Source organism: Zosterops lateralis (assembly GCF_965231275.1).
Source record: "Zosterops lateralis genome assembly, chromosome: 9".
NCBI lineage: Eukaryota > Metazoa > Chordata > Aves > Passeriformes > Zosteropidae > Zosterops > Zosterops lateralis.
The window spans coordinates 21,256,732-21,273,487 of record NC_139769.1 but is presented as its reverse complement, the minus strand read 5'-3'; the positions used below and the strand labels follow the sequence as shown (position 1 = coordinate 21,273,487).

General features: G+C 39.3%; 1 protein-coding gene across 6 annotated transcripts; it reads left to right on the top strand.

The window, feature by feature from the left end:
• Positions 1 to 59: 59 nt before the first annotated feature.
• FNDC7 (fibronectin type III domain containing 7) lies at positions 60 to 16,412 on the top strand. Of its 6 annotated transcripts, XR_014590754.1 has the most exons (15): positions 277 to 610; positions 1,028 to 1,241; positions 1,683 to 1,701; positions 3,394 to 3,648; positions 4,289 to 4,549; positions 5,058 to 5,315; positions 6,586 to 6,840; positions 7,542 to 7,799; positions 8,244 to 8,498; positions 9,388 to 9,642; positions 10,194 to 10,466; positions 11,049 to 11,078; positions 11,618 to 11,680; positions 12,138 to 12,377; positions 15,722 to 16,412. XR_014590754.1 is itself a non-coding variant. In XM_083868021.1 (14 exons), the coding sequence occupies exons 2-13, from the start codon at positions 575 to 577 to the stop codon at positions 11,653 to 11,655; spliced, it is 2,193 nt and encodes a 730-aa protein (XP_083724147.1). In that variant the 5' UTR covers positions 60 to 174; positions 516 to 574; the 3' UTR covers positions 11,656 to 11,680; positions 12,138 to 16,412. The 6 variants fall into 6 exon arrangements, 5 of the variants coding, with proteins under 5 accessions (XP_083724147.1, XP_083724148.1, XP_083724146.1 ...); XM_083868021.1 differs by lacking the exon at positions 1,028 to 1,241 and adding an exon at positions 60 to 174 and having other exon boundaries at positions 516 to 610; positions 12,138 to 16,412; XM_083868022.1 differs by having other exon boundaries at positions 275 to 610; positions 5,136 to 5,315; positions 12,138 to 16,412.
• Positions 16,413 to 16,756: the final 344 nt, after the last annotated feature.

Below are 16,756 nucleotides of genomic sequence, written 5' to 3'. Positions count from 1 at the left end.
GGTGGCGGAGGGCGCTGCCCGGTGCCGGGCGGGGCGGCTCTGCTGGCCGGGGCAGCCCCTCAGGAGCCCGGACCGGACTGGAGAGAGCTGGGCCCTCTTCGTCTGCCTCCATGGGGTTCGAAATTCCCCCTGGGGAAGTGCCCGGTGTCGAGGGCTCGGCTCCTGCGGCCTCAGGTGAGCCTGGGCCGCTCCCGCCCGCCGAGGCCGCCCCGGCGGGGTGTGGGGAGCAGGGGGAGCGGGACACCGCCCGGCCGGGGCGGCTCCGGAGCCTGCCCTGCTCCGGGACCCCTCGGGGGAAAGCGGGGCTCCCTCACGGAAACGGCTCCCAGGCCCCGCTGACATGCCTGTATACCACCGAGGAAAACACCGTCGGGTCGTGCAACGATAGCGGCTGTTGACGCCTGTAATCGTGTCAGAAGTTACAGTGTGAAGACAAAGTCGTGTTCTCAAAGGGGAACCAGCAGCTGGGACAAATACGAAGGAATGCGGGGCAAATTTCTCTTTCCCCAACCCAGGAATGAGGAGTGGTTAGTTCCCAGTCTGTGTGGCGGTGTGCCGTCCAGAGGGGAGTACGATGGGGACATCACTCCCGACGGAAGAGAAGGTCCGTGTGAGTGGGCAAAATGCAATAGACAATGAGCAAATTTCATTGGGCTTAATTTTTTTATTAATCTTCCCTAAAGCGCACACAATCTGCACGGTGCAGCAGAAGAGAAGGGCCACCAGCCGTGCGGCCAGAGCCGAGGCTGTGGTGGCCCCGTGTCACCGGGGTTTGGTGGCCCCGTGTCACCGGGGTTTGGTGGCCCCGTGTCACCGGGGTTTGGTGGCCCCGTGTCACCGGGGTTTAGTGGCCCAGTGTCACCGGGGTTTGGTGGCCCAGTGTCACCGGGGTTTGGTGGCCCCGTGTCACCGGGGTTTGGTGGCCCGTGTCACCGGGGTTTGGTGGCCCAGTGTCACCGGGGTTTAGTGGCCCGTGTCACCAGGTTTGGTGGCCGTGTCACCGGGTTTGGTGGCCCCATGTCACCAGGTTTGGTGGCCGCTGTCCAGCTGTGCCCCGGCAGGAGGAGCGGAGTGTCCAGCCCCGCGACTTCCCCTCCCCGGGGACAGCCTACAGTGACAGCCCCGCTGTCATCGGGCTCAGCTCGCCCCCGTGTGAGGCTGAACAAAGTTCTGACAGGATGTGCAGTGCGGAAAGTCAATCATTGGCGTTTTCTGGAGTGCTCCTCAGCTGCCTGGGAATGGTGAGTGCGACTTACTTGCTGTAAAGCTGCTTTTAGCGATGGTACTGTATTCTTCGGAAAAGTAAACTAAAGTTAGGGTGGAGCACTGTCAGACATCCGCTTCCACATTGGTATTTTGTTAATATCCCAGCTGCACGTCCCGGGCTCACCTGTTTACATATGACTGAAAAATACTTTCGAAGTGGGTCAACAACTGCAAACGGGATTAATAGGCAGGTTCAGAGGGGGAAATGCAGAAGCAATACAGTCTGCATACCTGTACCAAATCTCATTGGTTGTGTATTCTTTCCATGCTTAAAGAATCTGAGCAAATACATCATATCAGTAAAACGTGTTAATAAACATAGTATTTTTAGGTTGTTGTTATTAACATTCTTAGATTTTTAATTTTCAAAAAATTGTCACATCGTATTTCTAATTTTGTTACATTTTCCTTTTCAGATATTTTCAGCAAACACAGGTAAATATTCAAAATGGTATTTTGGTTTTGTCTGCCTATTTTTGAATGTGTCTGAAGAGAACACCCACTTGTGATTTTTAATAAAATATTCTGTAAGTTCTTGCAGCTTTATAAACAAAAATTGTTTTCATGTTTGATTCGGGCTTAAAAAATTACATCGACATCTTTATAAATTTTAGATCTCATTTTTTAGGAGTCAAAATTCTGTTGGACACTCATGCAAATATTCAGACTTGTGCCTTGATACTAATGTGAGCCAGGGAGACCACTCAGATGAACAAATTCTGCTGTTCATTACATAGCTGTGGTACAAATGGGATTCACACTGTCCCATACTTGCAACCAATTAGTTGTTGTATATTTTAATAATTAACAAAACAAACAAAAGAAAACTCCTTCACACTCCCTCAAAAAACAGCAACAATGACAAAGAACCCCAATTACAAAAACACGGCCAAAATAAAAACCACACCAGAAGAACAATCTCCTACAAACAAGTATTTCCAATGTTTTGGAATTTTATACCCAGCTACTCAACTAAGCATTGACATCTGCTCTTTGTCCCAAGCACTTTCTTATCAGTTACAGTCAGACACCCTCTTTTGCTCCATTTGTAGAAATGGTCCCAGATATTCTGTCTGACCATGCCTGTGGAACATTTGCAGATGGGTCTTTCACAATCGTGGAGCAAAATACTGCATTATATATTGTTTTAGTTTGTTTTAAAATATTGTCTTTGGTAACACTTCATAAAAAGTTTCTGTGCAGGAAATCCTTACCCGGGTCTAAGTCTTGCCTAACAGTCAAGTAGAGAATATATAACACATGGATGTTAGCACTTAGCTGAGGAGCTGTGCATTTTACTTGCTCAGGTCTCCCAAATCCCACCAGCTGCCTTGCTATGAATGAGTTTACCTCAAGGTACCTCCTTCGTCCCAGATACTTCTGTGTTCCTTTTCTTAATTTAGTGTGTGATGTACCTTCATTTTATTTTTTTTTCTTTTCTAGTGAGTGCTTTGCAGCCTTGCAATATGTATAATTGCTATATAAATACTGAATTTAGTATGGAAATCCTGATTTCTGAACATAAATTACTCATGGTTAAGAAATATACCATGTAGTTAGTTTTGTGTCTGCAGTACACAAGAGCTCTTTCTGAATGGCAAAGCATAACATCAAAGCATTGTTACAATATTTGATTGGTCATGTTATTGAATACCTAGGTATATCTGCTCTGGGCAAGGGGTTAGGTGAGTTCCAGTGATCCCTTCCAGGCTAGATTATTGTGTGTTGCTTTGAAATAGAAATGCCTATGGTTCAGAGTCCTATTTCAGACTGCTTTGTGTAAACATGCACTTCTTCTTTGTATATATTGCTTTAGTTGGTAATATAGTTAATTTGTTTTAAAAAAGAACCTCTCTGTGCACCCTGGGTTAAATAATGGTCTTACAATAGTGATTTCAGAGTACTAGAGTGTTTTTATGGAAAGATGAAATTTGGTCTAGAATACCACAAGACTCTGTGTATTTTGTTAATGTTCACTGATAGTCCATTTAACTTAAATTTTAATCATTCATAGAAAGTGTAGACTATTTATGCTACATTTTGTCTTTGTGAAATGTTCAGAGCACACAGAGTTCCACAGGGCTGTGTTTTCCAACTTCAGTGTCTCTATCATTATTTCCGTTTTAGCTCCAGATATCCCTGTTATTGACCAAGCTTATTCCAAACTTAGCAACAGTATCACAGTGGAATGGAGAGCAGTACCTGGGGCTACTAATTACATGCTGACTGCACAGGATGGAGATTCCTTCGTTGAAACTCTAGTAAAAAACTCTCCAGGCACAGTGACGGGACTGAAGCCTGCCACCTTGTACCGAATCACTGTCAGATCTATAAATTCAGGAGGAAAAAGCCAGCCTTCACCTTTCAGAAAAGTAAAAACAGGTGGACTTTCAAAATCTTATTTCAAATTCTGTAATGTTATTGTAACATAAAGCATTCATGCATATACCTGTCCTGAATCATTATAATCTTTATTTTAAATTGTACTGATCACAGTCTTCTTTTAGTTTTTGAGGACTAGAATTCAGCCATCTGACTTAATGACCAGGACAAAAGTCTGAATTAATGGTTTACTTTATGATGGTACAGTAAGTTAAAAGTTCAGCTGAGAGTTTCACTAGAATTTGTATGAATATATGTATTTTACTTTAATAAAAGGCATAACTTGAAGGAATAGAAGACATGAAGAAACAACCAAAAGTATAAAATAGTAAAACAATGTGAAACTTAGAGGACAGGAAATGCAGTATCTTCTTGCTGATTTTCATTCTTCAACACATGCAGCCCTTCACACTTTCTGTACAACTTTTGTTAATTTCACAAAACGTGCAAATTGATGCACCAAATCACTTTCCAAGTTTATTCTGTTGATCTTGCACTAATTTATTTTTTCTGATTTTGCTGTCACTGAATTTGTCTCTCAGGACTAGTGACTGTTTTTTCTCTATATTCATTTCAAATTTGGCCTTTTCAAACTATACTACTGAAAAACCAAAAGCATAATTTTGTTCTTTCTCAACAGTCCTGGCTGCTCCAATTCTGTCTGTTCGTTCTCTGAGCTGTGACTCCATCTCAGTGAGCTGGAAAGCTGTGCCTATGGCAGCTGGATTCTCTGTGTCACTCATGAGATCAGATGGTTTGGGCAGAATGCTGAAGCAGAACACCACCAATACCTCCTTGATATTTACCAATCTAGATCCAGGAGCTCTCTATACTATCAAGGCTTATGCCTGGAATGCCAATGGGATGCCTGGAGATGATTTCACATATAACCAAAGAACAAGTAAGAAATTTTCTTTTCTGAAACCAAGTCAGCATTCCAAAAACAACACAGCAACAATATACCAGAAAGTATTTATGTGTATGTGTGATTGTATTATGTTTTTCAAAGATACATTGAGTAGATTTTCAGATCATATTTTTGTTCCATCTCAAAGTTTATGAAAGCTCAGATGACATAGATATGTTTAGTGAACATTACTCAGGCAAAGATACCATTTACTGTCACTGAAGTTGTACTTAGGACAGGTCTGGATAAGGGTTACACAAGCTCAGACTGATTTTGAGGGTTTTTCTAATTGTGAGAAGCAAATATTCAAATAAGCATTGAGTTTCAGCAGTGGTCAACTAGAACTATTTATTTTTTAAAATATCATTTTAACATGAATGAGGGCAAGCTTTGTACTCAAAAAAAAAAAAAAAGGCATTTAGTTTGCAAGTTGTGAAAGAGGTCATGTCTGTAGGCCATAATCTAAAGTTATATTTATGTGTTCCAAATTGATATACCATAGGTCCTAATGCACCAGTGGATGTTAAAGTAGCTTTCAATAGTGATGCTTTAAGAGCCGTTGTCTCTTGGATGCCAACAGAAGGAGCTCTAACCTACAGTGTCACAGTCTCCAGTGGACACCTGAAACTGAGGTGTAACACATCTTCTGCCTCCTGCACGGTGCCATCCCTCCAGTGCAGCTCTGAATATTATGTGTCTGTCACAGCATACAATGATGCTGGAGCCAGTGAACCTACTGATGCAGTAAGCTTAAAAACTAGTATGTGTCACTGATTCTTATGTAGCTTATGGCATTTTAACATCTACTTCTCTCATTTGAAATGTAAATGGGTCCATTGCAATCCACAGGTGATTCTCAAATAGTTCTGCTTTTGATCTTTGTTCATTAATTGTGCCATATACTTTTCTATTGCAGGAGTAAGAGCTTAAACATTCATCATATTTCTGTGACAAAAACTTGCAGTGGTGGAACAAATTTGTGAGCAAATGGCATTAAGGACTGTCTCTGAGCACAGAACTGTTCTGGGCCATGTCAGGTTGTTAGTTTAGAAAGGGGGTCAACATAAGCACATTCAGCCACAGTAACACAATGAGACTAAATTAAGAAACCATCAACTATATTCAGAACAAGAGCTTGCTCAGTTCAGCTACAGCACCACTACCATGTCAGAGATTGTTGTTTCCTGACCTGTTAGATGAACTGCCCATGTAATCAAAATCTAAGCAATTTATTTTTATTATATGCTGCTTGAAATACACAACATTATTTACTCAGGTATTTGATGCAGCCTGCCTCATTTTGACTTTTGATAGGAGTTAGGAGTTCAATCATGTCAGCAACTCTGTGGTGCACCCAACATGATGAGAGAGCCTTATGCAAGAGACAACTATTAAGCTGTGGGTTGTAATCTCAGCCAACACTGCTTCAACTAGATCATGTATATTCAAATAGCAGCAAGCTGCACTTTACTGAACTAGAAAGTAAGTAAATGTTATTTAAACAAAAGCCATGGAGTTTGCAGTTTAATGTGGCATTTTGGAATGCCAACAGAAAGGAAGCCTAAGCAAATGATAATTCTACTCAGACACAGCCAGTAAATTTTATACAAAAATATAAAGGGTTTTCACATATAGAGGCTTTTGGATGCCAAATGCTATTCATGCTAGTGTTTCAATTATCATCCAAACCTACTATTTGTGAGCACACACTGTGCCAGTTCCTTTTGAAATATTGCCTGGTATCACTGTTTTTGCTCAGAGGGCTCCTTAAGCAGATGTTTCTGTAAAACACGATGGTAGCATCTATTTTGTTCTGTAAAAATCATACCCACTTGTCATGTAAATATAAGCAGCAACCTCTGTAAAGGCAGCTAAGTTACTGTTTTCTTGATCAAGACAGAGCAACTATTCAAGCTGAGTAGAATAATTCTATATATCCCTGATTTTCCTTTATTCCCCAAGAGTACAACTTCAAAAAAGAAAAAAATAATTGTATTGAGAATTTTTCTCTTTTTTAATTTTTTTTTCAGTTCCTTGTGCACCAATGAACATATCAATTGAGGAGGATGAACCTGGTCACTTGCTGGTGTCATGGTCCAGCGTCACTTTGGGTCATTATTATGTGGTCTTTGTGAAGAGTGATGACGGCTTGGAAGTGCACTGCAACACATCATATACTCAATGCCATTTCCAGTCAGACTGTGGTTTCACTTATTTCATTAGTGTCTTTGCATATAACAAGGCAGGGCAGAGTCCTTTAGGTGATGTATTCAATTTCACTACTGGTAAGTAGCCATCTATTCCTGAAAATTCATTTGGATCCTTTAACTGTATTTATGGTAGAGCTGTTTGGACATTTTTATGGGAAGTCAATGACTTAAACTTCTATTTTTATTCAGGTTTTGGGTATAACATACAAAGGTTGGCAGAGAAAAAGAAACAGTTCACATTGCAATTAAAGTTAATTTGCATAGTCAAGTGCAACGACATGCATACAAACTTGAAAACAGTTTAACAATTCACAATCATCAGGCAAGGACATATGAATAACACAGAGACCTGGGATAACATTTGAAGTCTAGCCCTGTCTAGGTTGGGGTTTTTTTTAGCTTTACCTCAGGAAGAGTATACCAAAGTCTTCAACTTCCTCATAGGGAGTTTTCATACTTGAAAAATGAAAAAAGTAGTAAGTTCAATGGGAAATTGAGAAGAACATTGTTATTTAACCTCTAGAACTTTAAAATTTAAACCCAAGGATATACATAATTCCTGTGTCTGACCTAAAGACTAGTATGTCCTCTATCGATTTGGAAGGAATGGTACTGAATTAATTTAAGAAGTAAATCAGTGATTTATTAGCCTGTTTGCACAGTGTTGGTCACCTTTGGAGAAGACATGAAGCACATAGATAAATGAAACAAGGCTCTTTTTTGCAGCAGTTTTCCACTCCCATTCGGGTTTCCCAGTCTGCCTTTTCTGTTCGCAGCTCCTTGTTGTCCCAGTGAGTTCAGGGCCGTGCTCACGTCCAGCGACACGGTGCGGGTCACCTGGGCCCCTGTGCGAGGCGCGGACCTGTACGAGACCCGAGCGGCCGGCGGCAGCGCCGTGGTGCTGTGCCGGGACACGGCCACGGCCTGCACGCTGTCGGCCCTGCGCTGCGGCACCCCCTACAACATCACCGTGTACTCCTCCAGCGAGGCCCGCGGCAGCAACACCTCCTGTGCGCCCCAGTCCGTGGCAACAGGTACTGTGATCACTCCTTCTCCTTTTGCTGAAGAAATCATCATATAAAACCACAGCGATTCGTGGATGGAAAACATTACTGGAGTGCTAAGTTACTGTTTAACTGTTTTACTAAGTTTACTGATAAACGTTTTTAGAAAACCCAAAATACCAGCAACTCCAAAACTGAAAGTCCTTAGGGATACACTGTAAGAAGGGAACTTATATCAAATTTGTGTTGAAAACTTCTGATAGCTCCAATAATTTGAAAATCAGAATTACAATTTATACACAAAATCCTTACGTTGTCTGTTCCATCAAAATTTCTCACCAGGAGTAAAGCATATAAAGATAATATGCTTTTCAAAGTAATTTGTCAGTCCTACTAGAATATTTACATGTAATTTATATAGTATGCATAAACAATCTTAATATTAATATGAAATATTAATATGAAATATTTCAGCTCCCTGCAGTCCTGAAATTAAAAATATCTCCAAGGAGGGTCTATCTATAGTAAGTGTGCAGTGGCAACCTAACAATGAAGAAGCTACATATGTTGTCACTGCCAGAGGAGAGGCTGGACTTTGGCATTGCACAAGCACCAGGAATTCCTGTACCCTAATGGATCTTCCCTGTGGATCTGCTTTCTCTGTAAGTGCTATAGCAAGATCACCAGCAGGACAGAGCTTCCCAAGCTACAGTATTCCTTTAGAGACAGGTATGGGGAACTGTATATAGTTACATACTATATACAACATACTTAGTAGGATAGTAATAAAATAGCTCTATGGTTTTGGCTATTTTTTATTTACAATATGTGCACATTGTACTGTGTATTGCTGGATGTCCTTTTCTGTAAACCTGTGTGTGTGACAAGAAAGGGTCATTTGGCAGTTGCCTCAGACTGAGAGTCCTTAATGCAACCAATTATCTGCTGTCACAGCTAACTAAAATGTAATAACATAAGCCACTAATGTAATACATAACTTCCTTGTCAGCATTTTGATATTTAATATTACCAGGAGAGGCAATGAGGTAATGTCCATGTCAACAAATAAGCAGTGTAAAGAACAGATTAAAGCACATCCTACCCACTATTCCTGCTATTAATTTGCTAACAGGTTTTGTCCTCTACCACCTCTCCAGACAATCCCCAGGCCCAGGACAGAGATTAATATACACCAGGATCTATTTTTAACAGGCAGTTTGGCTGCAGTCATTTTACATTGTAGAGACTTTAAACAGAGACAGAGCTGGACTGAGACACGTGATTTGAGGGGTAGAGACAGACCCTGCTTAACTGAACTACGGATGTACTCTGATATTCTGATGAAAAATCTTTGTAACTTTTTGAAGTCTTGAACAGTCATTTTATAATAATTCCAGAGTTCTAACCCACAGTTAAGAGACAAATTGATCTTATACTGACATACTGTTTATTAGAGGCTTGACAGTAGAGTCAACTATTTTTCAGCACACCTGAAAAGTATGCACTTCTTCATTCTTTTACTCTTGATCATGTACTATTCTACCTGCAACCCTCCAAATACCTTTCATTTTCCAGGTTCAACACAGAATTCACTTGTCTGTTTTTTGTTCTCTTTCAGCACCTTGTTGCCCCAATGACCTGACACTAACTCAAGTGACACAGTCGGTAACCAATATCAGCTGGTCTGTTGGGAGGGGTGCACAGACATATGTAACAACATTGGAGTCTCCAAAAGGACAGGCAAAGTGTCACACACTTCAGACCTACTGTCTCCTGGGCTGTATCACATGTGGCACCAACTATACAGTGTCTCTGAGAGCCATTAGTGAGACGGGTTTGGCATCCAGCTGCACCTATCAGGGATATTCTTCCAGTACGTAAAGTGTAAATGCAATTGGGAAGAAAAACACTCAATATACAATGTGCCTCGTGTGGTGATCCTCTCATAAAAGTAGCACAGCTGAAATTCAACACACAGATAATACATCTGCAGTTCCCTCTTTAAATAAATGCACTTTGGATTATTTTCATATAATCAAGACCTGTTCTTATGACAGCCATCAGTTTGCCATATAACAAAGTTCTAATAATACTGCTCCAGAAAAAGTTTTTATATTTAAATTATGCTACGGCATAAATAAATTTTAAAGACCTCAAAAGGATTCTGGGCATTCTAAGGTAGGTCTTACATCAGGTGAGAGCAACAATACTCCAACATGTAAAACAATGACTGAATTCCAGCTCCATAAAATGACTCTCATAAAATTTTTCTCTCCTAGTTCAGTTTAAGAATTATTTTGGCTTTTTGAAATAATTTTCTCCTTGAAATGCTGGTAATCATAGTAATCTGGTTTAAACGGCACTCTAGAAATTTATAATACATTGTGAGTTCACAAAATTTGCTCATTAATGTTTCTTTCTTAGGTGCTTGCTGCCCTTCTGGGGTGAAGCTCTATAGACTCAGCAACAATGGCATCAGGGTGTTCTGGCGAGCTTCTGATGAAACAACCAACTACAAAGCTGATCTACATGGCTCAAAGGGCAATTTCAGCTGTACCCCCAGCTCGGGTCTGAGTCACTGTGATATCACCAAGATACCTTGTGGAGATGTCTACACTGTGGTGGTAGCTCCAATGACTAACAAGGGACCAAAGCTCACTTTATTTCCTTCATTTTGTCCTAAGAAAATATATTCAGGTAGAATTTAAATTGCTTTGAATATTTGTTTGTTTGTTTGTTTTGTCCATGCATGCTAGATGGCTAAAATGTAATCCAAAGTTATGCAGGTAAAGGTGGCATGGAATAGAAGTTTTCTGCTCTGGTGTTGACTGCAGAGTAAACTTTATGAGTGCAGTCTTGCAATATCTGTGATGGGAACTTCACAGCAGCATTTTGGGTGTGGGCACATGTATCTACACAGGTGCCTCTTAACAGGATCACCCATATCCTGGTGAATACAGAAAAGTTATTGTTCAGTTGGGAGGTTAGGAATGGTTAGAATATAGAAGCAAATAAATGACCATTTTTAATGTATTTTTTAAATAAACAAATCAGTAACTGCAATGAATCACTCCTAAACACATTTTTTAAGTAAAGATTGTATCAAGGGGAAGAAATTACTTTGCCTTTCCCAAGGCATGGATTTAATCCATTATAAAACTACTGCTATCTGATAGGATTGCATAGTAATACATATAGACTACATACTGCAGATTAATAATATTTTGCAGCTTACAAACTGAGACCTAACACTTGTACCACTGTTTCATGTCATTTCAGTCACCTGTTCTGGAAGCTCACTTGGAATGGGTAAGAGCAGTACATTCATTAAAAATTCATGAAGTTTATAGAATATTTTTGCATCTTCTTCAAATAAGACACAAATAGCATATAGATTTGATAGTCAAGGCTTCTGGTAGTGTTATGCAGGTTTATCTCATCCCCTCCCTCATCTTATAATGTATAATTAAAAAAAAAAAAAAAACAAACACCAAAGAAACACTCTACCTATATTGTGGCCTGCATACTATCACGCATGGTCACAACACCTCCTACTCATTTGATAGCACATAATAAAAGGCAGGTTTATCTTTTATAGCCTTCCCACACCCCCATTACAAACGAAGCTAGGTAGCACTTCTGCTATTTTAAGAAAGGTAAAAATAAAAAAAAAATGTGGCTTACCTCAATCTATTCTACCTTTTCTTCTGGGATTCAACAGGATAGTGCTTTCTTTGCCTATGTAAACTGCTAGAAACAACTTCAAAAGCAGCCACTGAAACAAAAATTTCTCAAGACAGTTGCTTTTCCATAACTGGAATTGTCTTAATTTCCAAATTCTTTTGTAGTTATTTATAGAGGAAAGAGCAATGCAAAACACATCTAGATGAAATTCTGATTCATATAAGGAGGTAAGAATCACATATCATATTAGAATGTATGAATCCAACTTTTCCTGCTGATTAAATATTTGAGACTGGAGGGAAACAGTTCACAGTCCTGTGTGTCATAAGTGGTTTCTTAAAATCCATCATATTTACCTCTAAAATCTCATTTATTTCTACTAGCACTACTGATTTGTCATCTCCTCCATTTATAATAACCTTCTTTCACTTCATTAAGCCTTCACTATGCTATAGCTCCCCAGAAAAGCCCTTAAAATCCAAACAGATGAAAATATTCTCCAGCACTCATTTACTTTCTCCTGGTGTTCTGGACTATTTTCTGCTCCTGTCTCAGAGGGATAGCAAGAAATCACTGCTGACAATTTTGCTCTAAGGCTGTTCTCCTTTTTGCTGCTGTTCACCTACTGCTACCCTGGATATTAATATTGTTCATAACACCATTCTCCCGAAATGTTATTTTCAGTCTTTTCTCCCCTGAAGCTGGAAAGACATCTGTGCTTAACTGCAACATTCACAGCTGCTTGAGGACTGGGAGCAGGAAATCTGAACACCTCATTGTACCGGAGACCTAGTCCAGGCAGGACCTTCTCTCAGACTCCACAGTGGTTACTTCTTCAGCCAACTTTGAAAGCAAAGTTTAAAGTCAGTGGTTCTACAAACACATGTAATCTAACAGAGTCTTCAGAAGCTCATGTGTACAAAGGTATCCAAACACTATTTTAGCACTATTAGGGGTTTTAGCACTATTTTCAGCTTATAAAAACAGGCACTGTCTATTGTGGAAACTGCTTTTCTTCAGAGAACACATTAGGTGTTAGGTATCTCAGCCAATGCTTCTGATCACTTGTGCAAAATCTCATGGGAATCTCATGCTTCAGTAAATTGCTTGTAGATGGCCCAAGAATTGCATGCTGCTTCTTAAAACATGCATTTAGTCATGATCAAACCAGTCTTTCTTGAGGAAACATTATTTAAAACTGCTCTGCATTAGTTAATAGAAAGTTGGTTTTATTTCTCACTTAATTAAAAAAACAAAAACAAAAAATCCCCTGCCTTACTCCTTGAGGGTTCTATTTCAGTATTTCTTCTTTGCAAACATCACTGCCAAACACTGTAACCACAATGTAAGTGTTTAACTGGGTTTTCAAAGATCTAAAGCAATTGGTTTCTTTTGGAACCAAATTCAAGCCCCAAACTACTTCTTCTCATCAAAGCAATTCTGATAATTCCATGCTCTAATAGAACTCTAATGTACTTTAAGCCATTCTGAACTGTTGGTGCATTTTCTTAATTCTCCCTGGCATACAGACCTTAACACCTCAATTACACACTACAAACAACAATGTTGTAGTACTATTTTCATCAGCTCCTCTCCCTTTTATCACTGAAAAGAAGTGTAATTGTATCAGAATGTATTACTTGTATGTCTGTTACGGAAAAAAAGGTGAAAAGCTGAAAAGGAGTCATGATTTCAAGAAAAAACCACATTGATTCAGCTCTAAAAGAAAAGAGTGAGTAGCAGATGTAGCAAAACAGGGAGGAAAAGCAACGCAATGAAACAGAGCCAGATACCTCCTACTATGGCAGTGTGTAACCTCAAGGTGTGTTATTCAGGCATTAGACATTGTCTAATAACAATTGTCTAACAGTTAACACTGCTGACATGTGAAATGGCACTGGCATTCACTGAGCTGATTAAAAAAATTGGTCAGGACTGGTTGCAGGTTCTCTCCATGACTTTTATGGGTCATGCTGACTTCAGATCACAGGGACAGGGACAATCAGATGTCATGATTTTATAGATGCTGTTTCTGTAGTATTTACTTGTATGAAGCTCTGGACTTCATGAGGAAAAAAAAAAAAAAAACAAAAACCCAAGGAATAAAATTCTCAACCAAACAAACAAAAATCCTACCAAAAAAACCCCAACTCAATCCCTCTTGAAAGAAGACTTGAGAACCAAGAATATTTCTGCTGAAGGCTTGGAGGAAGGCAGCATATGGATATGCTAAAATGGATGCTTTCAGAGCAGTATCTGTGAAATCACATGGACTAATAAATTTGGTAATTAAAACCACCTAGGTTGTTTCACAGCAGATGACTTCATTAATGCTTAATAAAATATTTAAATTCAATGCATAATAGTAAAGATGTATTAGTTGGAATTACACAAATATGAACACTTGCAAATTTTTTTTTAATATTATTTAAAGTAGACATTGTTTTTAATTGCATCTGGCACAGAAGTAATAGCTGAAAACTTATGTTTTCAATCCACTGAAGGAACAGGTAAAAATCTACCTTTCAGCTGATTTCCGACATGACCCAGATTTAGTAAGATTTAGTGTTCTACCACATCTAACTGTTGCTGGTGGAGAGTAAAAAAGATACAATGACAACCTCATTGCAAAACACCAAGAGTGGCACTTAAATGCTCTTTTTCCTTGCTTAATAGCTGGTGGTCATCCACATCTAAAGCTACATGCGCTTCACAGTGGGGCAAAGGGCCCAGATAGCTAAAGCCAGCAGAATTCATCAAACTCCTTCAGGTTTTCCTAAAGAGGGAAACTTGTATGCTGTAGGAGGCTATTAATATTACTATTGCAGTACTTAACATTAGAGTCACAGGAAATTTCCAGGACAGATGAGGCTTCACAAAGATAACTATCCCAGCTAGGCTATTATGGACATGCAGCATGCTACGGAAACTTTGAGTTCATAGTGCTTCGGTCATGGTCATTTACCCTGAGAACTGAAGAATGAGTGCACAGACTGTGAGACAACAGCTCTGCAACCACAGCTCCTCCAGCTAAAACTGGCAGAAATTTTCTTCTAATACCCCCAAGATAAATGTCCAGTGCAGCTGTATTGCAGTGCAACAACCACACCAGAGTGGGCAACACTGGCACCTCCACTATCTCACCCCTGGTCATCAGAGCTGCTTGCACAGCCATGCAGTTCCTTCTGCTTTTTAAGGAAGGGCACGTAAAATAAAATGGCAACAGAAAGACAAAAAGGAATTAAGACACCCTGGATACGAACTGAAGAGCTGTATGACAGTAAATCCCAAGGATAATTTCAGATAGGTGTCTTGGTTCAAGTAATTTTCACAGGTCTTGGTTGGCAGTGAATATTGTGCTGTCCATTACACTGCTAACTCAAGTACATAATATTGATCATATTAAATTCAGAGGTCAAAAAGTACTACTTATAAAATAGGGAAATAAAACACAGTCCTGAAATGACTGCACTGGTAAAGAGATACTGGGATGGGCCAGTCTTTGCATAAGCTCTATCAAAATGTTCACCATCCTTGTTATAGTGAGACATGCTTGTCCACGTTCAGGTCAAAGACTGTCTCTCAAATACCTGCATTTTTTCCTGCAAATAGACCATTATTTCACTCTATTACCAATAGTCTCAGAAGATGAGGAAAAGCCCTGAAGGAACAACTGGAGATCAGTAATCCATTTTCCCTGACAAAACCCTGGTTCTACAGCCTCTCTGGCCAAGAACATATTTGTTTCAGAAACTGAAGGTTAAAAACAAGGCCAAAAGAAGCCCTCTAGACACAAGATAAATTAAAGTTGTCCTCACTGTTTGGACAGAATCCATGCAATCCCTTGCCAGACTGCAGAGGCAGTTGTAATAATCTACTAGACAGGGTATTTCTTTTCTTCTCCAATCTTAAATAAAAGCTCAGTATTTTAGTTTTACATTGCAAGGGAATGAATTTGTTGAAGCTTGAGTTTTGTTTCAAGCTGATTTAAAATCAGGTGACACAAATAGAAGCAGACAACCTTAACATCAGTAGTAAAAAATGTTGATTACTAAGGATCATGGTGGATAAAGGAAAGACTATTGATGTTCAGAAAATGGGAAGAACAGGGTGGAAGAAAAAGTTTGCTTATTGGAATACTATGGAATGAAGAATACTGTTGGAAGTCAAAACACTGTTTTCCCTGAATGATTAAAATGAAATATGCCTAGATGACCTGCATCACACAGAAGCAAAAAAAGGCACAGATATTTTATTTTTACCCTCAGGTTACTTCATGATTGATTCCCACTTCATATTCTTCCTATCTTGGGGCCGTGGCATTTGTTTGCTACATCTTTGTTCTAAGTTATTTATTACATAAAATCTCTTATTCATACAAAGTGTCACTTGATCTGAAAATAAAATGTGGAGGAACTGAAGCAGTCTTTAACTAGCAATGAAGGTGCAGGGAAAAGCTGACACTCAATACAAAGGAATTAATTGAGAGTTTATTCCAGATGGTTCTCCTCACTTAGTATACAAGTCATGAGAATAATCTATGAAATAGACTTGGACTTTAATGATATGATCTTTTTCTATAATGCATTTTGGTTTTTGCTTCTAAGAACCTGTTTAAAAAAAAAAAATCTGCCAGATGAAATGTTCAGCACAAACTGTGATCTTTACTATTTGTAGAAAATATGAATTAAAAAAGGACACTATCAGTTAATTCTTATTTTAAATGTTTACACTTATAAAAATGCTTTGGAAGCTTGAAACTGAAATCCTTTGTAATATTTTTCTTCTTCCTACCTCCCTCTTCCCATCTTAAATGCCTTTATTAGCCCAGGATTATCATAAATGACAGAGTGCAGCTGCTTAAAAACATTAAAAGACCACAAATGGATAAATTGTGTTTTCTAAAAAAAAAAATAAAATGGAAGCTTACATGGATTTTCTTCAAACAAATAAAATGCATAGATGGCTACGGTACTCATCCGTCAACCTTTACAGTGTCCGCTTGAGGTAGCCTTTCTACAGAATTACTAAACAAGCCCAAACATAATCTAAATCCTTGCATCAAAATCACTATCTCTGAAAGTCCACTCAATTTAACACCACTGGTGATGAACATAATACATTTTAAAAGCTTTGGACAAAACAGCAGGTACAGTGGACATAAATGGTAGTTCTAAATCTGCAGCCCTCAATGTACATTGTACGCACATAAATATCTCAGCTATAATACACATTCCAGATCCATCCCTAAAAGCCACACTATAATGGAAAGCACAGCCATGCTAACTTCAGGATACAAACCA